At 45.5% G+C, this 21,264-nt stretch overlaps 6 protein-coding genes across 6 annotated transcripts; 4 read left to right on the forward strand and 2 right to left on the reverse strand.

Moving 5' to 3' along the window:
- Positions 1–7: 7 nt before the first annotated feature.
- Positions 8–8,777, reverse strand: REP1 (Rep1p; the record flags this gene model as incomplete). The annotated part of the gene is made up of 6 exons (XM_024856274.1): positions 8–81; positions 122–1,656; positions 1,690–2,178; positions 2,546–4,567; positions 4,737–6,236; positions 6,679–8,777. 6 exons carry the CDS (start codon positions 8,775–8,777, stop codon positions 8–10), a joined length of 7,719 nt encoding a protein of 2,572 aa, XP_024715873.1.
- Positions 8,778–9,689: 912 nt separating this feature from the next.
- C7M61_000849 (uncharacterized protein) lies at positions 9,690–10,829 on the forward strand (the record flags this gene model as incomplete). Its single annotated transcript, XM_024856275.1, has 1 exon — positions 9,690–10,829. One exon carries the CDS (start codon positions 9,690–9,692, stop codon positions 10,827–10,829), a length of 1,140 nt encoding a protein of 379 aa, XP_024715874.1.
- Positions 10,830–11,523: 694 nt separating this feature from the next.
- On the forward strand, positions 11,524–12,984 carry MKC1 (mitogen-activated serine/threonine-protein kinase; the record flags this gene model as incomplete). The annotated part of the gene is made up of 1 exon (XM_024856276.1): positions 11,524–12,984. One exon carries the CDS (start codon positions 11,524–11,526, stop codon positions 12,982–12,984), a length of 1,461 nt encoding a protein of 486 aa, XP_024715875.1.
- A 109-nt stretch (positions 12,985–13,093) lies between these two features.
- Positions 13,094–15,838, reverse strand: C7M61_000851 (uncharacterized protein; the record flags this gene model as incomplete). The annotated part of the gene is made up of 1 exon (XM_024856277.1): positions 13,094–15,838. The coding sequence occupies one exon, from the start codon at positions 15,836–15,838 to the stop codon at positions 13,094–13,096; it is 2,745 nt and encodes a 914-aa protein (XP_024715876.1).
- A 1,611-nt stretch (positions 15,839–17,449) lies between these two features.
- EPL1 (Epl1p) lies at positions 17,450–20,257 on the forward strand (the record flags this gene model as incomplete). The annotated part of the gene is made up of 1 exon (XM_024856278.1): positions 17,450–20,257. One exon carries the CDS (start codon positions 17,450–17,452, stop codon positions 20,255–20,257), a length of 2,808 nt encoding a protein of 935 aa, XP_024715877.1.
- A 313-nt stretch (positions 20,258–20,570) lies between these two features.
- On the forward strand, positions 20,571–21,239 carry C7M61_000853 (uncharacterized protein; the record flags this gene model as incomplete). Its single annotated transcript, XM_024856279.1, has 1 exon — positions 20,571–21,239. The coding sequence occupies one exon, from the start codon at positions 20,571–20,573 to the stop codon at positions 21,237–21,239; it is 669 nt and encodes a 222-aa protein (XP_024715878.1).
- Positions 21,240–21,264: the final 25 nt, after the last annotated feature.

The raw sequence follows: 21,264 nt of genomic DNA on the forward strand, positions 1-21,264 counted from the left end.
TCCTCAATCAGGATAATGTCAAAATACTTCTGAAAAGGCGAAAGACTGCCAGACTCCCAAAGTAGCTCTGTGGGAATCTCGCTAGTTGTGGAATTTGTAGGCAGTGTAGAGCATTGTTCACTTCCAAGCTCACGAACTCCATTATTCTCGACACACTCCTCCATTAAAGTGTTGCACTCCTTGAGCAACTTGACATCCTGATCCGTCGCTTTCATCATACGATCTCGTAAAACAAATTCTGCTGGGAGTGTGCAATCGGTGACTTTTCTGGTGATGAGGCCAAACCGTCTGGCAGCCTCGTACTTATCTTTCATGAGGTCGTAGACATTGAGCATCACCTGGTTTGACTGGCGAAGCAAGCTCCGGTGCTTCTGAATCTCGTTAAAGAAATCTTGGTACTCGCTGCTGGTTTCTAGAAGTACTCTGTGGTTAGGTTGGCTTTCTAGGGCTGTCTGGATGTGGTTGTAGCGAACCATGGAGGATACAATGAATAAGCTGCATTGCCCGAGGCATTGGATTAAGGGACCGCAAACAAAAAGGTCAGTTGAGCCGCTCACGATTGTCATGGTCTGCTGAACGAGATCGGGAAGCAAGGGGAACAAAAACTTTGTAAGCAAAGTAACAACCTTGTACCTCCAATGCCTAGCGTTGCTGACATCCTTTTTCTTAGAGTAGAAATGGATAAGATGGGAGTAAATTCCAACAATGAAGTAATGTTGGTTGAGCATCAACCGTAGTTTGGAAAAACGATCAAACGAGTCCAGCGTAGTCAACGAAGGTGTTGCCTTGAGAGATTGCAAGACATCAAGGAGTTCGTCGTACTTGTGCTCGAGCTTCTCGATAACGTTATTCAACTTGCTGATATTGACATTGCCTGAAACCCTTCCTGTTAAGCTAATTGCCTGTGTGAATACCTCTCTGTATCCTTCAAGCCAATGGATGTTTTCGATCGCCTTCTTTTCACTCTCCAAATCGCATCCATTAAGTAAGTCTGGTTTATAGATCGGTAGTGTCACGTCAAACGTATTAGGTCCGATGAACATATAGTTTCCGGAAAATAGTGACTGATCCATCTCGAGGAAAACAAGCGTGTACCAGAGCTTCTTCTGAAGCAAATCTCTCCTCTCATTAAAATCAGGCCTTTCACGGCGCCATTCCCTATTCATCCACAAGCTATAAGCAATCTGGTTCAGGAGAGATGCCAATGTGGTCGACTTTGCGTCATACCTCGTGTACTCAGGGCCAATTGTGGAGTAGACCCGCAAAGCGACAACCAACTGGAACGCTTCGAAACAGAGATCGCCCGCCACATTGTACAAACTCAAGCAAACGTTGGCCAAGTCAATGAAGTCAGCTCCTATCTGCTGCCTGCTGAGATACTCAAGTTCCTCTTTGCTATTGTGAAAGCAATAGGTAGGCGTCTGATTGGAACCACCTGTTAATGTGACATAGGCTGTTCGAAGAACCACCAATAGAAGGCCGTAAATGGCTGGATCGGTATCATCATTACCCAAAATCATTGCCCTCTCGTCGGCGCCACCTCTGCTTCCAAGAAGTCTGCTCACAGACTGTCTGAAGTCATACTCGTCAATGACAGGCATGTAAGGATAGGCAATCTTGAAAAACCTGTTTATGAGCAAGTATATCGCTCTTGTGCTGGGCAAGATATTGTAGAGCTTCATTCGTCACGTCTCGTGATCCTCCTTAACGCTAGTTTTGTGGATCAAGCCGATTTCCTTATCTAGCGGGTTCAAGTACATCCGAGGAGCTTCATCGTGGAAGGATGGTTCTTCCTTGCAAGCGTAGAAAGTTTTGAAGACATTAAGCAAGACTTCGTCAATTGATACCATAACGAACCACTTGAAAGGTCCCATGTATCTCCAGCTTGCGTCATGGCGATGGTCGGTTCTGCTGAGGGCGTCATGAAAATTTATGGTCTCAGCCAGGTAGCACTCCTCGAGACTGGTCGCTGGTTTCATGCCATTATTGGTGAGCTGTTGTTCAAGGACGGTTATACGGTGCCTTAATGCATCAGCAACATCCCCCGAACTAGTATCAGTTCTCACCACAGCATCACAATGAGGATTTCCCAACTTCACACACGCAGTACATGGAGACTTCTTGTCACACTTGATCTTCCGCTTACGACAAAAAGAGCAAACAACTTTGTACCTTCCCCTTGTCATTTTGGTATCTCCGAGGGGGATGTGCAATCCATTAGCATCCTATATATGAAGGTTGTTATATTTCCGTCTTTTTCCCGCGCCCGTTTTACTTGCAGCTAATGTCAATGCAGGCCAAGCTCGTATTGCGGCTCGATCGTTATAGAATGTTCTCTAGCATCGGTATATCTAAGAGCTCATCGACTGTAAAATCGAGGCTTTCAAACATGCGGTTGTCAAAAAGGTCCGTCGGTGAGTTAAGGTGATTTGGCACAGGCAGCGGCTCCTGCTTCAGCCTGAGAGATGTAAACTCAACCCGATCTATGCCTTCGCGAACAATTTGGTTGCAGCCTTCCAAAAACAGTGTGGAGGTGCGTATGTACGCCTTGTCATCCGCAGAGCCTTCAACGCCGTCCAACATTTCATGTAACTTCCTGTGGCCATAATCAAGCTTCTTGCATAACGCATTTGTGTCCTTGAGCAGACTATAAAAATTGCCAAGAATCAGCATTAAATCATCGAGCGTCGTAATATACTTTTCAAGCGCCTCAAACAAGTTGCTGTAACGCAGATCTGCTCTCATTCTGCCATTGTGGTTATTGTTACACTTCATCGAGGCATACTGGCTCTTATACTTGATCAACAAGCTCACGAGAAGAAATGGTATGTTGGTTGTGCAATTAACGAACAGGGAAATCGAAAATAGATCTGTAGATCCGGAGAACGGATTCTTAACGTGCCCGAGAAGCATGGGCAAAAGTGGTATGACGTTCTGCATCGTGGACGTAATAAGCTTGGTTTCTGCACTGGTTGCAAGCCCGTAGTCTTTTCGCTTAAGATGGTTGTAGTAAATGTGAGTGTTGACACTAAAAAGGATGAATTGCACTTTCAGTAAAATAGTTAAAAGACTGTTCCGGTGGAAAGAATCAACTTCACTTAGTGGATCGTGCCGCAAAGCGTTTCTTATTTGCTCATGCACTTTTGAAAGAAATGCCTCAACATCGTCCATCTTGTCTCGGAGCGCTCTCAAGGGTGTGGTTCCGGTGAGCTTCCCTGTCATCGCAAGCACGTCAACAAGTAACCGATTCATTTCATCGTTGAGCTCAAACATACTCAACAGCACTTTTTCCATTTCGTGATCTCTGGCATTAGAAGACTCCGCATCATACGACGGTAGGTTAACATCGTAGGTTTCAGGGTTTATGGTAACACAGTTTCCAGAAAAGACCGCGTCTGAGAGGTCCAAATATAGAAAAGTATACCACATCTTGCGGCAGAGCATGTTCCATCTAGGACTTGTGTCGTCTTGTGGGGCGAAACAGTGTGGTTCTCGGTTCAATCTGCGACAGTATGCCATTTGATTTAAGACGGCGAACAAAGTTCGGTTGGCATTATCCGTGTTCCAGTTCTCCGGGTTAACGTTATTGTATAAGCATAGAAGTCCCACGAGCTGTACGACATCGAAGATACTTTCATCGATGAGATTGTATTGACCAAGACATTTTTGTGCTAGCTTGGCGTACTCCTCGGGAATCTCATACTGAGCCAAATAATGCATCGAATTAGGCGAAAAGGCTGAAGCAACATTTACACGATTGTTGCAGTCATGTATCGTCAAGTAAGCGAATCTTAGCATCATGAGAAGAATTCCCAAGTTTGCAAAATCTAGTTCACCACAAGCAGAAAGCTGGGTAGGTTGCTCATTATTAGTTTCTGGCCCTATCATCCTCTTCACCATTTCTCTGATATAGATCTCGTCGAGGACAGGGATGTAAGGATAAACTACCGAGAAGAACCGGTCAATGAACATCCAAACCACCTTGGCATTGGGGAGAATACCCTGGATCTGTTGTCTCAAGTGAGCCAGACTCTCCAATGGCGTGCCACAGAGTAAGCCAGGCGAAAATGTCAGCGTGCTAGTTGGTGCTGTCTTCACTTGCGATAAATTGGGGTTTTGCTTGAAGGCCGATCTGACCATGTTGAAAAGCACTGGGTCTAAACTCACCAACACTATCCACCTGAAGGGCCCCCAATGCTTGAGTTGGCGGGAATATCTCGGCTCAGGTACCTTGACAGGAACATTGAAGTTAATTCTGCATTCTGTGCCGACATTAAGCTCAGGAACACTTTGGATCACCTGGCTACGGCGCTTACTAGCGCTGCGTTTCACGGTCTCCTCGAGCGCTAGAAGTCTTTCCTTCAACATATGCATCTCGTCGTGGCTACCTGATGAGGGCAGGGGCTTCATTACCATATCATTTTCATGGCGATTGGGGGTCAGGTTCTTTGCAAACTCGCTGTAATCGCATTCAGCCTTGAACTTGATACACGCTGAGCATGGCATCTTCATGTCACATTTGATCTTGCGTTTTCTGCAGAACAGGCAGACCATACGTATACGACCCCTGGGCATTTTGGGCAATTGGATTAGGCTGATAAACACTGAAAAGTAAGAGGTACTTAGACTTGGTATTTAAATTTCTCCGTTTCTCCGTGCACTTCGCCGTGCACTCCGCAGCCGCTTCCGCCGCTGCTCCCGTATATTTGACGCTACTTCGCATTTAGAGGGCATACCGGAAACCTTTGTTCTCAAAGTCCGTAAGTCCTTCGAAACCACAGCGAATGGCTTCTTGCTTCATCTCTTCCGTTTGTTCGCCTTGCTCTTTGTCACGTTTATAGTTTCTGCTTCTCAACAAGAACCAGTATCCAATTCCAAGGGCTATCATGCCTGAGTAGCATGTCATAAGTCCTATCATGGCAGATCTGTACTTGGGGGCTTCATTGGCGTAAAAGATATTGGCACCAACAATATTTCCTGCGGCATAAAGGGTAAACCATATACCGTTGGTGACAATCTTTTTCGTAGTTCCGCCGATATTGGCATTGATGAAAATCCAACAGAGGATGATGGGACCTCCAACAATGTATTGTAACCAAGTGCATCCAACTGATGCCCATCGGTTGTTTTCAATCAAGTGTATTCCAATTAATCCAGCGAGGCCAGGTATGCTTAGTAGAACAAATAAAAGACATCTGATATTGGGAATCTTCAAGGCTGCAATGCCGGCTGCAAACACTAGAATGAACTCGAATGCACCAGTTGGCATCTGCAAAGCGGTGGCTGCAAGACCGTCAAAGCCAAATCCCTTTATCAAAGCAGACTGAAAATTAGACACGCCTCCATTAATTATTCCAAGGGCCAAGGAGATTAGCACCACAATGTGGACACCGGGGTCACAGATGGCTTCGATGGCTTGGTTTTTCTTGAACTTCGTATCTTTAACACCTTGATTGTTCTTCGAAATGTATTTCACTAGAATCGTCTTTTCCCTTGTCGTCAAGAACTTCGCCGAAGTAGGACTGTCTGGGGTCACCCAAAGGAACACCGCCGACCACACAAGATTGAGGAGACCGATCACCAAGAAAATCAACTTCCATGAAGCAATGGCTGCCAGGTCCGCGTGCCCCAAACCGAAACCAAGAAGACCGCCGATAATAGTCGCAATTCCGTTAAAACTCAAGAAAACGCACATTCTAAATGGCTGGTCGTGACGAGAGTAGAACATACCACAAATCATCATACATGAAGGCAGAATACCTGCTTCAAACATGCCCAAAATAAACCTTATGACAAGCATTCCACCGTAGTTCTTTGCTCCGACATGAGCCACCAAGATAATGGCCCATACAAAAATCATGCCGCCAGTATACTTGGCAATGGGTACCTTCTGAATGATGTAGTTGGAAGGCATGGCCCAAAAAAGGTAGCCGAAATTGAAGATGGCTGCTACCCAGGAGTATCTCTGTCCATGAAGACCCAAGTCTTCTTTGAGGGAATATGCTGAGGCATAGTTCAAGCTGAGTTTGTCTAAGTATTGCAATGTGTATGTGACACAAAGCACGGGCACAATTCGAAGATCAACCTTCCATCTGATGCTTTTAATTTCCAGTTCTAGCTCTTCCTCGGTAATTTCGTTGCCTTGCTCAAATAAATCCAACCCGACGATATTTTTCTTTTCGATTGATTCATCGGCCTTTTCTAAAGACTCGTGTGAGTTCAAAGAAGGCACGTCGCTGTGCTTTTCATTTATATTGGACTTAGACATTCCATTAAGATTTGCTCAATGCCGACAGAATTTGGTGTCATCGATCTCATTTTAAATGAACTTTTTTTTTGCCATGTTACGCAAAAGCAAACGGTTGACCTGCAAATGACAGGCATCCACATAAAATACCTTGCATAATCAATAAAAGTCACGTGCACTGTTATCACATTTATGTATTGGTCGGAGAACTTAAACTTTCGCCGTTTGTGAAGTTGACCGGTCAAATGCACGGCTATTGCTACATACATGAAACCTGGCCCAAAAGAGAAAATCAAACTGTCTGATAAAGTGTTCTTGGAAAAACGTTGATTTGACGTATGTACAACCAAGATTTTTTCTTGGAACCTGTCAATTGATCAGGCCGCACCATTTGTGTCCTATAGTTCACCCGTAACTATTTAAAATAGAACTTTGAGGTGGGTTTCTTTTTATCAGCTCTCCTTGCACTCGTATCAGCCATGTTCAGCGGTTGCCCCTGCCCTTCTTCAGCATTTGCATCGCTGCCAGATTCTTGCTTCAGCTGATGAGCTCTATGAGGGAAGTACACCACATTGATAGGAGGTAAGTAGTATACGTTCAGAATAGGGAAGTATCGGTATCTTGTAGGCTTTCCTTCCGCATCAACGAATGATTTGGGATCTAGTAAATCCTTGAGGTTTGTGGCCAGAGGTGCCCCACTTGGAACTGGCGTCTGTCTGTTCAGGCGTGACTTCGTTTGCAACGCCTCTTCTACTGGATCATCCTCACGACCAGAGCGCTCATCTGAATGTCCTGATATCGACGATTCCTTCGGCTCAAGCTTGATTTCCAATCTTTCACTTCCAGTATTGTCAGGCAGACCTTCACCTGTGCCTTGGGTATGGGTATCACCATCCTGTTGAGTCGAGCTGAATTCTTGTCCCAAAAATTCACCGTCTGTCAACAATTGCTCCGACATTGCAAAACTTGACTTGGAGACCGCTGGCCTACTCTCGATCAGAACATCGCCCCTTTTGTGATAAAATGAAGGGTTCCTGCCCCTGACAATTATAGCTGAACTCCTGAGTTCCTTGACTATGACTTCCTCCCTATCTAGCTCTGCTATTAATCTGATCGTGAAGTTGTTGAACGTTTGATAGCTCACATTCATGCTATTTGCAGTTGCACTTTTGAATTGAGCTTTTCTTATGGTGAAGTAATTGTCTTCCGCACTTTCTTCCACCAGCACTTTGTGAGAAGTATCAATTTGGCGGGGAAGAACGACATCTGCATAGCCTTTGCTTCTGTCTTTCATTGACTCCTTCTCTCTGTTTATAATGACCGGAATTCTTTTGCATTCATCGCCGTTAGCAAAGGCCAACACATCGATTCGAAAACCGTTGATCACACCTTTGCCGGGAATAGCTAGAAGGTTATAATCACTTGAGCGATGAAAATTTATGTTTATGTGAATAAAGTTTCGCCTGTAACAGGAAATTACTTCCGGTTTGTACCTTTTATCTAGTTGAGGTACCTCTTTCGTGGCCGAAATGTGATTGAAATTGTCCTGATCGTTTGTATAAAATCGACCTGATATGAAGCCTCTGAAGTTGATATCAACCGGCTGATTTGCGTGGTCAAAAATTTGAATGGGTGGGTGTTCGTTGGTGGCCTCGAGATCTAGAAGCTTTTTGAGAACTTTTGGATTATAGTCCACCTTGATGGTTGATGCCGTAGCTTGCTTTTGAGAACCTGAGTTGAGCTCTTCTCGTTTGGGCGACCTTGCTCTCTTTCTTGAGTTTTTGGATTTACCGTTATTTAGAGTTAATGAGTCTTGATCAGACTCAGACCGCTTGATGCCGGCTTTTCCTCTAGAATTTGAAGGGTAGCGATCATAAGCGTAATTACCATGTGGGACTTCTGGAGTTGCCGTCTTTGATGTTCCAAACAACAGAGTCTCCTCGATCTCATTGTGACCTGACATTGGACCGGCCATTGCTTGAGGGTAAGGACCTTGAGGGCTCATGCTTCCATAATAATTCATGCCGTCAAACTGGCCTATAACAGTCAGTGGGGACCAAGCTTGTTGGAAAGGTATGATGTGTTGTGGGAGATACTGTTTCTGCATTTGATGGAAACGCATTGGAGGCTGGATTCCGGCGGCCTCTACTGGGACAAAATCTTGGTAATGCAGCGTATGTGTCATGCCCTCTTCCTGAGGAGCAACATGAGGCAGGAAGCGCATATTGTTACCTTGGTTTGTGTAGTTTCCCATGTGGTTTGGGCCAGGTCCGGAGCCCATGTTCATTGAGTATATGCTATCGGGATCGAACAGCAGCAGCAGATTGTCATGGTCAGTGTTGGACATTTGCATGTTCATGCTTGACAGATATGAAGACATCTTTGGCTGGTCGTTTTGAAACAAGGCAGCATGAAAACCGTCGTCTTCTTGCTTGACTAATGCGTCCGAGTTGAGCGATGAAAGAGGGTGTAAAAGATCTGGAAGAAAAAGCGATGCAAGATCGTCCATCTTTTCCTTCTGCTCGTCCATGGCCTGGATGTTATGCCTTGTTTATATAGGAATGGGACGATGAAATTGAAAGAGTGTACAGATCACTGAAGACCAACCGTTCGGTGATATGATGCTCAGTCTGTGTGATGGCCAGCTGTCTGTGTACAGGAGACGAAGTCCGGGCTTCTCTTCCTGGGGTAATGTACTAAAATGATCTAACCTACATTAAACTTGTCTAAGATGTTAGAGAGCTATAAGATGAATACATTTAGTTTCGTGGGCTGATGCACCAGGGTGCTTACCGTTCAGACGAGTAGGGCATACTGTTGATCTTAGGCAAGGAACGAGATCCCCAGCCTGAAACTCTTGTGATGTCCACATCATGCTATCGTACCATAATTGGATCATAGATTTTTCAAATTGTACCACTTTTGGTATGGTGGATAGTGTTTTGAATGACTGTTATTCCGAAATATAGTATAATTTGAATTTTTGGGAATCACTCTGACGAATGGATGATTTGCAATTTTCGCGTAGATCGACTTGTGCGCAACGGATTGAGTTTCAGTTGTGGGGCTAGCCCAATGTCACGAATTGAGAAAAACACCGTGAAAAAAAGGGAAGTGAAGTTGTTGACCAGGTAGTAGCATCATCGAGAGATAACACTTCCGAATAACCTATAAGAATTGAAAGTAGGTAATTTTCTCGTTAAGGTGCCTTTTGACAGGTGCTTTTAGCAACAACGCCCTCGCATGGAGACGCAAGCTCTAGTGCGGCATTGCAGCTACGTACGCAATCTTGCTTAAATGGCTCTCGCCATACCTCTGCAAACGAGCGACTAATAAACCATCGAGCATATAGTTCATTTGCATTCGCGGAATTGGGCTTGCCTGATCTGGGGCAGAGTTCCGCTGTGTTCGCAACGAATCTCCAAGGACAACTTCATTCATCATGGTGAAACAGGAGCCATTTGGCGTGGAACAGTTCATGGACAAGTATGAGACGTCCATCCAATTCAACATGGGCGAGACTTGTGTCGACTCACTCAGAATGAAAGATATCATCCCAGAGTCTGAACAGGCTGCAGCGACAGACGCCTTGCTTGGCACGAAGCTAGTCTACGGGCACATCAGAGGATCTCCGGAATTGAAGAAGGAGATTGCCCGGCTTTACGGCGAGGGTATCACAGCGGACGACGTTGTGATTACCAACGGTGCCATTGGTGCAAACTTCTTGCTCTTCTACAGCTTGGTGGAGAAGGGTGGCCATGTATTGGTCATGGAACCCAGCTACCAGCAATTGAGCTCAGTACCTCAAATGTTCGGAGGGGATGTTGATACATTTAGGGTGCTTCTTGAAAATGATTACTTACCCGACCTTGCAGCGTTGGAGAAGGAAATCACTGAAAAGAAGACCAAGCTTCTTGTGATCAACAACCCTAACAATCCTACAGGCTGCGTGTGGGAGAACGACGTGATGGAAAGAATTGTTGAGCTTTGCAGAAAGCTAGACGTCACGCTCATGTGTGACGAGGTGTACCGGCCGCTTTACCATGAAGCCAAGGACACCAAGTCTGTCGTGTGCTATGGGTATGATAAGACGGTCTCTACAGGATCCATGTCCAAAGCGTTCTCGCTTGCAGGGCTTCGGTTGGGCTGGATCGTCACGAAAAATGCAGAGTTGGTGGAAGCCCTTTACGAGAAAAGAGACTATAACACTATTTCAGTGCTGATGGTGGACGACATGTTGGCTACGCTTGCATTGCAAAACAAAGAGCGGATACTAGAGAGGGGCCACCGGATCTGTCTGCGCAACCTTGACGCAATTGAGCGTGCAATCGACGGTCTGAATGGAATGTTGCAGTGGAAGCGTCCTCGGGGTGGCAGCACTTGTTTTGTGAAGATCAATGCTTCGATTAACACCCTCGAGATGGCCACTGAGCTTGCCACACAGCATGGAGTCTTACTTGTTCCAGGAGAATTGTTCAACGAGCCAGGAAGCGTGAGAATTGGCTTCGGAAATAGCGAGCGAGACATTGAGGAAGGGCTCAAAATCTTGTTGCAGTGGCTTACAAACAATACCAGTAAGTAGGGCACATACATTCCCTAGTACGGCTCTCACTGCGGAGCAGGCAGTAGGCGCTGAGTGAGCGGTTAGCGAGTATTTACGACAGCACGCATTTGACGGTCCTATTTATAGAAATACGCACGGTGCAGCCGAGGTGAGCACCATCTTGCGCTTACGTAATTTGTGGAATTTATTTTAGCACGCCTTAGTAAAACCTTACCTTTTATTTGACAGAAGGTGCCCCTGAATTGACACCAATGATGGCATCAGGGCTAGATCTGAAAAAAATTTCTGCAGCACGGCAGCCGCTCGCCTAAGCCGACAGACGCCGATGCCATAAATAGGCCACTCGAACTGTTTACCTCTGGTACGCAGACCTTACGCACAGAAACACAAACTATAGGCTGGAGCACTGCGTGCGGCCGAAAAACCGTCGGGGCCTGAAAGGCTGCAGGCATGCTTCTTTATTTGGGCTTCTCCCCTGTATTTTTCTTTCCTTGTACATGCCAGCCCCTATGTCTTGAAACATTTAAACGCACTCAGTTCCGTCGCCCAGCGAATCTTGGAAAAGTTTTTCTTTTTCCCTGTACTTTTCAAGTTTCCTCACCTCTGATTTCGAGCACCTGCCCTGGACCCTCACTCCTCTTGCTAGTCTGTACCGGCCCGCACCCATCGCTGAAATCAACCTCCAACCTGCAACCACCATCCAAAACTCACAATGCCCTACAATGGTAGAGAGGTCAACAAGGTGTACGGCCAGGACTTTATTATCGACCAGCGATTCAAGATCGTTAAGGAAATAGGTCATGGTGCGTACGGCATTGTCTGTCTGGCCAAGTTCGGCTCTCCTCAAGGCGACGGCAACTACGTTGCCATCAAGAAAGTCACCAACATCTTCTCCAAAAAGATCTTGTGTAAGCGGTCGCTTCGTGAGATCAAGCTCTTGCAATTTTTCAGGGGCCACAAGAACATTACCTGCTTGTACGACTTGGACATTGTCCCGCATCCCGTCACCGGTGAGTTCAACGAGATCTACTTGTACGAGGAATTGATGGAGTGTGATATGCATCAGATCATACGCCTGGGACAACCTTTGACTGATTCACACTATCAGCTGTTCATTTACCAGGTGCTTTGCGGCCTCAAGTACATCCATCTGGCGGACGTTTTGCATCGTGACTTGAAGCCTGGCAACTTGTTGGTCAACGCTGATTGTGAACTCAAGATCTGTGACTTTGGACTCGCTAGAGGCTTTTCCGAAGACGTGGAACAAAACTCACAATTCATGACCGAATACGTGGCCACACGCTGGTACCGTGCGCCAGAGATCATGCTCTCCTTCTCCAACTACACGAAGGCCATTGACATTTGGTCTGTCGGCTGTATTCTTGGTGAACTCTTGGGCGGAAAACCTCTTTTCAGAGGTAAAGATTACGTTGATCAGTTAAATCAAATATTGATGATCTTGGGAACTCCAAAAGAGGCCACCCTCACGAAAATCGGTTCTGTCAGAGCCCAAAACTACGTCCGCTCTTTGCCAATAATGAGAAGAGTGCCATTCACGGAGCTTTTCCCCAACGCTAACCCGTTGGCGCTCGATTTGTTGGAGAAGATGCTCACCCTAGATCCCCACCAGCGTATCACGGTGGAGGACGCCTTGAAGCACCCATACATGTCGGTATGGCACGATCCTAATGATGAACCAGAATGTAAGGTGAAATTTGATTTCAAAACTTTCGAGACTGTTGATGATCTCGACTCTATGAAACAGCTCATAGTTGATGAGGTGCGCAACTTCAGAGATTTCGTTAGAAAACCAATCCATGAACAGCATCAGATTCAGCTTCAGATGCAACAGCAGCAACTTCTCAAGGAGCAACAGGAGAACAATTCCCAGCCTCCTGCCCAAGTGCCAGATGACGCGGCTGATGCTATCAACGCGCAGATGGAACTGTTTCCTGATATGTTCAGCACTGATTACTCCATGAACAGCGCCGGTGTTCTAACATACACCGATCTGCTTCAGAATGACAATGGTATGCAATTTTACGACGCTGTCCCAAAGCCGCAAGAGCTTGACCAGTTCTCCCACATCGAGGAAAAGAATGGCAACCCAGAGCTTTTTCAGCTAGAGGAGGAGCTCGGATTCGGCTTAGACCGTACGTTTAACAACCAATGATATTGATGATCACTTCGACCATTTCTTTACTGAATCAGCACCTTTAAAGCGCTGACATTTGCATCTCCATCAATAATAATACATTAGAGCATCAAGCACATACATTGGACTATTCTAGTAAGTAACTAAAAATGTCACCAGTTCTTCCAAAAATGAAGAACTGGTCGCTAGTGACCAGATAGTTTTGGATCTTACCGTCTCTAATGAAGTACGAGAAATCCACCTCCAATGAAGGCATTTGAATCGAGGGTAGCTCTTCATCATCGACGATCTTGTGAATAATGCTGGTGTACTTCTTTTTACCATCTCTTGCAATATTGCCTGCCAAATAGTGCCTTTTCAACCTGATTTCGTAGAGCCAACGGTACAACAGTACCACAATTTTTTGTCTCTCCTCATCGTCCTCGATAGAATGAACCAGTGGCTGAGGACTAGGACTCAATATTTTGTTGATGCCGATGGTGCCCACAGACTGTTTTGCAAAACCTTCGTCATTGTGAGATAAAGAACGAGCTCTTGAATGCTGCGCCTTCTTGACAGTTATATTGGGAGGAGCGTTATTTGAAAGGGGCTTGACTCGGCTTGAAATTGGCTGCAAGGAGACTTGATTCAGATTTGGATCCTGATTCAAATCATTATCTTTGGAACTTTTCTTCTTCCGTGTTGTAAGATGTCCTCTTTTCACTCGCGAGACTGCTTTGCTATCAAAATCCCAGATTATGATTTTTCCATCAGCACCACAGGAAATCAATTTGTATGCGCTTGATGGGGTTTCGTCGTGAGAGGTTGCTTTGCTGAGCTCACCTTCCAGAACAAACGTTACCTTCTCAACTGTATTGGTATGGCCTTTAAGTCGACTCACTATGGAAATATCCTTAATCATCGGTGGGAAGAAGCAATTTTGTTCATTCGTTGTATCTTGGTTATCTTCTCGATAATCATAAGTCGTTGAAGTGGTAGCGCTTTCAGTTGCCGACAAAAATAAGGAGGGTGCATGCTGAGGATAAGAATTCCCACTGTTGACTGTGCCACTGCGGGACCTGCCACGCATTTGACTCGATTTTTTGTTTATCAAGCCATTGATGTTGTAGTACGTCATCTTGAAAACCTCAATAAGGTCACCTTTTCCGCCAATTGCAAAGAAGCGATGATCAGGTGAAAACTCGATATGGCGAATCCCGTCCTGAAAATAGCTGGCAACGATGTCTGAGACTATCAGGTGATTGTAAAAGTTCTCCGGGTCACCGAAGTTCTCATTATGGGTATTCAAGAGATCCACAAATCTTACGAGACCATCATCAGAAGCGATTGCAACAATAAACGGGAGTTTCATGAGATTCAGTGGTGGATGCTGCATGTATGAGATGGTACTCGTGATTGATGTAATAGGCTTATGGCTCATCTTGAAATGACCAACAATATAGCCAGGAGAGTCGTCCCCCTCATGTTCTTCAACCTTTTTGTTGAGGGGACTCAAGTCGAACTTTTTAAACAAAGTAATTGAGCTATCATGCCCAACATTTTGCTTGACATACAGCAGTTCGGAATCGGTACCTAGGGGATCTAGTATAATAACTTCACCGTTAGCGTACCCTGCAATAATGAGAAGCTCATATTTTGTATGCGTGATAGCAGAAAGCGAAGTGACGGATGTGTTACTCCAGGACGCATCAGCGCTTCCATCACGACTTGGTCTCAAACCAAAATTGTCAAAGTGTCTATAAGTGAGATCTGCAAGATTAATAGCTAAAATTGAGCCACTGTTGAGTCCCAATATAACGATAGGGTCGTGGGTTTGCGCGCATACTAGGGTCAAGATGCTAGTCACCATCAAGTTCAGCTGAAGTTGCAAACGCAATATTGGAATTTCGACAATTTTCTTGTAAGACTTACAAGTTGTCGTCAAGACCACCGGGGGAGTTTGCTGTTGTTGCTGTTGGGATCCCGGTCCAGAGGAATTGCTCGACGGAGCGGGAGACTCTTTCTCCTCTGCAAGTGGAAATATGGCGGACGTAGAGTTAGTCTCTTTGGTTCCAGTAAAATTATGATCATCATCAATCGCAAAAACATTGATGACGTTCACGTTGGTGGATACAAGAAGCTTTTTTGTCGTTGGAGCCTTAACTTGCGTATGATAGGTTTTTGAGTCATACTCCAAGAGCTTAGCAAACAACTTCAGAGTTTTTGGAGGCTTCTTTTGATGCTGATTGTTACCGACCTGTGGGTGTGTGATGAAATGCGGTGAAGATTCTGGAATCGCATTAATGAGAGAGACGAAAGGCGATTCCGAGCCCTCGGCCAACGGAGTTGTACCCATGCGCAAAAATTTGTTCAAACTAGAAGTCATATTCCGAAACGGATTACGATTCTCATTTTGCTCATGAGCCTTCGCGTTCGACAAGACAATCATGGAACTTAGACACCCGGGGTTCATGTGCACCAAACGATAAGGATCTGGCATAAGCGGGTTCACGTTTGCACCAATATGAAGACCACCATCTTGCTTGACACTGCTGTGGTGGCCATCAACTATCTTGGAGAATATCTTGGTGATATGGGAAGGCAACGAGACGTAAGTGGTTGACTCAACGTTTTTATGTACATCGTGCTGGAAGGGTGGTCTCGCCACATGCAAATATGATGAGTGTAGCTTGGCTTTAACAGCAGCAGGAAATGCCGCTGAGCTAGTCAATGGCCAATTGAGCTCTGCCAATCGATCGAGGACATGGTTGGGGACCTCGTTGGTAGTTGAAAAATGTATATTGTCTTCGAGCAGCAGCAAGCCGGGACACACCGACTCTAGGAATAGCAGAGCGGGCGGGAGCTGCAGCTCAGGGATGTTTATCAGCGTCATAAAATGGAGTCTGTGTGGGATTCGGTATTATCTTTGGGCGGATTGTGGGATCCAGGCTATCAGCGGCCGTATAGTAAAAGTTACAGGAACGTAACCTAGCATAAAATGGAAGCAAGCGTAAGGGATAGTCGCAATGCCTTGGTCTGTTTAAATGTTGCTAATCTGGCTATCAAAGTTGGCTTCAGAAGTGCATTAGCTTAATAGGAGGCAGCTGCCGTGGCGTCCGGATGCAGGAAATATACGTGGTTCAATCGGAAGACCGTTCGCCTTGGCAAGACTTGAGAAGAATTTTACAGAGCATCAATTAATCAAAGATGAATTGAAAAAGTTTTGCGGTAGCTGTCAATTGCTTCAAAAGTTGCCTATCTCCTATGTTGCCCTTCCACTCACATGATCTGAGTCACATGATAAACGGGCCATTCCATGTAGCTGGCCGAATCTACATCCCCGTCCTACAATAGAACTCTTCTTCCTCTGAAATGATGATAAAATCGTATAACTCTTTTCTGAGTACGCCTACGACGGCTTATAGGCCTTTACCAAAATCTTACAACTTCCGCCAATAGGGCTAGGTAGAGGAGAAGAGGAATAGGCTTTCATCCTGCACATACGCCTCGCAGTCGAGGCGCCATGAGCTGCCCCCAGAGATGACTGAGGAGAGTTCACTACTTCTTTCTTCAAACGACTGAGCTGTTTTAACGACAACAACGTTTCACAGAGACAAACTTCAACATGGTACGCTAAGAAAATCACGAGATTTACAGGTAAGCCTTCAAATCTCAACAGGGACTGCAAAGCCTGGCCCAGGCTTATTTGACCAAATTGGGGAGTCAGATAGTTTAGAGTCTCAAATAGAGAACTTCGTGCTAAACTAATGGCATTTTGTTACAACGAGAAAATCTTCTCGTATGCTTGAGGCCTATACTTCTGACTTTTGCGGTTCGCCTTGATGATGACCATGTCATTACTCGTTGGTCGCTGTTCCCTAAACTGTGTCTTTCACCTCCCAACTCAAACTCCAATCAAGTTTTCTTCATCGAAAGACAATCATAGAATGGCAAAAGCCTTTCAATGATAAAAATTTTGAAACGGGTATATGGGGAGACATTTGTCTCCACACACGTGATACCACACGTGAGTGAGTAAGACATTGCACTTGTTGCACGCGCGACATTGTCGTCGGCAACTCTGGCTTGCTCGGTGGCAAGACAAATTTTTTCCTCGCTCCCTGAATTTCACCCCTAAATCCATACATTAATACCCTACCTGCCCACGCCATAGGGTCAATTTTTGCATTTTGGCAAACGTCATAGGGTTTTTTGCTACATCAGGTTTCACTGGTAGGGTTAATCCGGTGCCTAATCTCACATTTGTGCCTGTCTTTCGCCCGGTTTCAAACGTGTTGTTGTCATCCCCCTGTCGTTGTATGGGAGAACGACATTTTTTGGCCGCAAACAAAAACCCGTGCACCCATAGTTAAGAGACGTGCCAGCTCATCAACGCTAGTCAAGGACGAAAAGCGCCACTAGGTTAGTCAATCAATCATCCAAAGCCCGCCTGAGGCTTCCAAATCACGCCATCTGACCCTTTGAGGTCCTTCTACCCGTCATCATGGCTGTTTTACCCCCAAAGTCTGCAGCAGCCTCGAAAGGCGGCTCAGGCGCCAGGTTTAGACAGCGAAAAATCTCCGTCAAGGTTTCCTTACCCATATATAATCAAAAGGACCTTGTTGGAGGCGATGCCGAGCTAGAACCATCCCAGCTACATCATCTAAATGCGAGCTCTTCACAACAACCTCGTGATATGCATAGCATAGAGACGGGTGTCGATAAGAACGAAGAAGATGAGGTCCATCTCCAACAAGTCATCAATGCTGCTCAAAGAGTGTTGTTAGGCTCCATTAAGGATGAGAAAGATAAGAAAGATAGCTCCGTTTACATCCCCACACCAGATGCTTCAAAGCTTTGGAAAGATGCATCGAAATACTACAATGATAATACTTTTGTTGAGCCTGAGTCCTACATCAAGTTCAGTGCAACTGTGGAAGATACTCTCGGTGTTGAATACAACATGGATGAGGAAGACGAAGAGTTCTTCAAGAATGTTCTTGTTAAGGAATACCCAAAGTTGAACAAGAAAACTGAGAAGAAAAAGGAGTCCAATGGAGACGAGACAAGACCGTGCTCTGAGATCGAGTGTGAAATTGTCTTGGATAAGTTTGAAAAAACAATTGAGGAAAAACAACCGTTTCTTTCCATGGACCCATCCAACCTCCTTCCTTACTCAGAACTTTCCTCATACATACTCGAAGAGTTCAACTCCAAGGGTAACAAAGAATATCCATACCTGCAACCTGGACCTAACTTGAATTACATGTCCACTTCCACACTCAAGGAAAACCTTTCCAAGGAACTTAATTATGATCCATTCATCACTTTGTTTGACAAGAATCCACGCGACACCTCCAGTTTGCTGAAGACGAGACCCATCCCCTTGCTCATGCAGCTCTTTGGTCAAGCAATCTACGACCATTGGAAGAAGAGAAAAATCGAGCGCAAAGGTAAGCAAATCACTCCGCAATTAAAATTTGAGGATCCCAATGCAAATGAAAAGGATAATGATAATGACCCATACATTTGTTTCCGCCGTCGTGAGTTTCGTCAGGCACGTAAAACTAGACGAGCTGATAATTTGGGTGCTGAGAGAATCAGACTTCTTCAAAAATCCTTGCGTAAGGCCAGAGACTTGGTCTTCAATGTTTGCAAGCGTGAGCTTCTCAAACTTGACTACTGGAATTCTGAGTATGAGGTATTCAAGACTCGTTGTGAAACGAAGAGTGTCAAGAGAATTGCCGGTGTTAAAGGTGATGATCACTTGTTTTACCCACACAAGAGACGGAAGCTTCCAAAGATCGAGACTGAGGAAGACGAGTACGACACTCCAACCACCAAGGTTCGCAAAGAGAGAAAGAAAACTTCAGAAATGGAACCATCTACCTCGTTGTCATCCAAAGAGAAGCAAGTCGCAGGCCAGGTGCAACCTGAAGCATCCACTAACCAGCCATATGTTAAGTTACCTCCTTCAAAGATTCCAGACTTGGACTTGGTTACCGTGAATTTGGTGTTGAAGGAGAAGAACGAGACTATCAAAAGAGCTGTGCTTGAGAAATTGCGCAAGAGGAAGGAACATGATAGAGGTTATGTGAACATTACATATGATCCCTACCAGCCTTTCTTCAATCTTACCACGAATGATTTGAATCCACATCTAGAGTTGAGTCATATTCCTTATTCATCAATTGCAGCTAGCAATTATCATCAGGTGAACACGACCAATGTCATCAGTGACTCTTTGAAGAGGTTGTTAGAGGATGCCAAGAAGCCTTTGCCAGGAATGAAGACTTTCAAGGGAAGCAACGGAGAGCTTGTGCCATCGAAGCCGTTCCCACACTTGCAGACTTTACTTGATGACCACATCAATTCGAAGAACAATTCAGAGAGTTACATTGCACATTTGCTAACGAGCATCCAGAATAACGACTTTAGCTCGTACACCGAAGGCTACAACAAAAAAGGAGTTACGGATGAGGAGAATTCCAAGTGCTCAGCTCCTATCTTCAGAATGAGAAAGCGCCAGGGTCGCGTCAACCAGCAATTTATAGATAGAAGAGGCCTTATGAGAAGGCCCGATGCTGAGATTGACTCTTGGTTGAATGAATCTGATCTGATGAATGAATCAAGCGATGAAGATTTGATGGATGTCGACGGTGCTAAGTCACCAGACTCTGAGGCTTCATCAGTCACCAATGCATATGACAGCAAAGCCGATGCTATTAAACGGTTGGATTCGCGTTGGCAATTTGACAACGACTACACCGAAACTGACAAAGGCATCAGGAGTCCATTCAGTTTGGATCCCTCGAGACTCAATTGCATCAGTGATGAGACGCAATCTATCAGGTTCGGCTCAATGCTTCTTTCGAAGTCCTACGATTTGTTAAGGGAAAGTGCACACCAGAGACAGCTCTTGATGCAGCAGGCGCGGATGAGGGCATTGCAGCAGCATCAACTAAATAATAGAAACCACCTGCAAAGCCTGCATCAGTCGTCACCAGAAGCTCAAAGCCAGGACACCTCGAAAGCAGGAGCTGCTCAAGGTGCCAGCAACATTTACAAGAAAAATGGTGGCACAATGGGAACGGCCGTGGCGAGAACACCACAGCAGCTTCATGCGATCCAACAATTCCGGAAGCAACAGAACCAGCAGCAGCTCAATCAAGCATATCTCGCCCAAAAGCGAAATGGCGGCGGCGGCAGCATGTCTCCAGGGCCATATAACGGGAATGCTGGTGCCAACACACAACTGTACAATAACAACGCTAAGTATACAACGGCAACCATGCAGAGTGGTCGTCGCTAAGCATTATAGAGGCGTTGCGTGAACTCTCTTGATGAGAACTTCACGGACTGTAACATAGCTTGACGATTCTAATGTCATGAATAATGAAACAAAGCATTGTAGATCTCGAGAGTCTCTTAATTCCTACGTAATCTCCGTCCCTTCTTGGCCTTGGAGCCTCGACGCACGGAGTACAATGGCGTTCACTTGATCCGAGATGAAGCAAGAGCTGTGGCTTACTAAGACAACTGCAGGACACACATAACTAGGATATATAAAGTAGGGAGCAATCCACACCACGCCATCATTTTTTACCCTCAATTGATTCAGAATTATGTCAAAAAACATCATTGTATTTGGAGCTCACGGCAGAGTCGGCCAAAGACTTATCGGCGTTCTTGCTCAGAACAAGAGAAACACCACCGCAGTGGTGAGAAACGATGCTCAGGCACAGCAGATTTCCAAGGTCGCTGGGGGTGTTGATTTTGTGAAAACCACCCACTTGGACTTGGCCCAAACGTCTGTGAAGGAGTTGGTTTCGAAAGTTCAAGGTCACGATGCCATTGTGTTGACGGTGGGTTCTGCTGGTAAGAACCTTTTGCAAGTTGACTTGGATGCTGTGGTGAAGACATTCGAGGCAGCTGTGGAGGCCAATGTCCGTCGTCTTGTTCTTGTGAGTGCAATCTTTGCTGAAAGCCACGAGTTTTTCGAATCTTATAAGCTCCGTGACTACTACATTGCCAAGCACTACGCTGACAGGATCTTGATCAACGAGTTCAAGGACAAGTTGGACTACACCATCTTGAAGCCCTCGCTGTTGACCGATGGAGATGGCACCGGTAAGATCCAGATTTACAAGCCTGGCACCGAAAAGGAGTCAATTGACCGCCAGGATGTTGCTCAGCTGATCTTCCAGGTGTTGGATTTGAAGAGCACTTTCGGAAAGAGCTACAACTTCACCGGCGGAGATCTGCCCATTGACAGTGAGCTGACATGGGCCTAAGGCGTTGGACAAAATTATCTAATTT

The sequence above is a fragment of the Candidozyma pseudohaemuli genome, assembly GCF_003013735.1.
Source record: "Candidozyma pseudohaemuli strain B12108 chromosome Unknown scaffold00001, whole genome shotgun sequence".
NCBI lineage: Eukaryota > Fungi > Ascomycota > Pichiomycetes > Serinales > Metschnikowiaceae > Candidozyma > Candidozyma pseudohaemuli.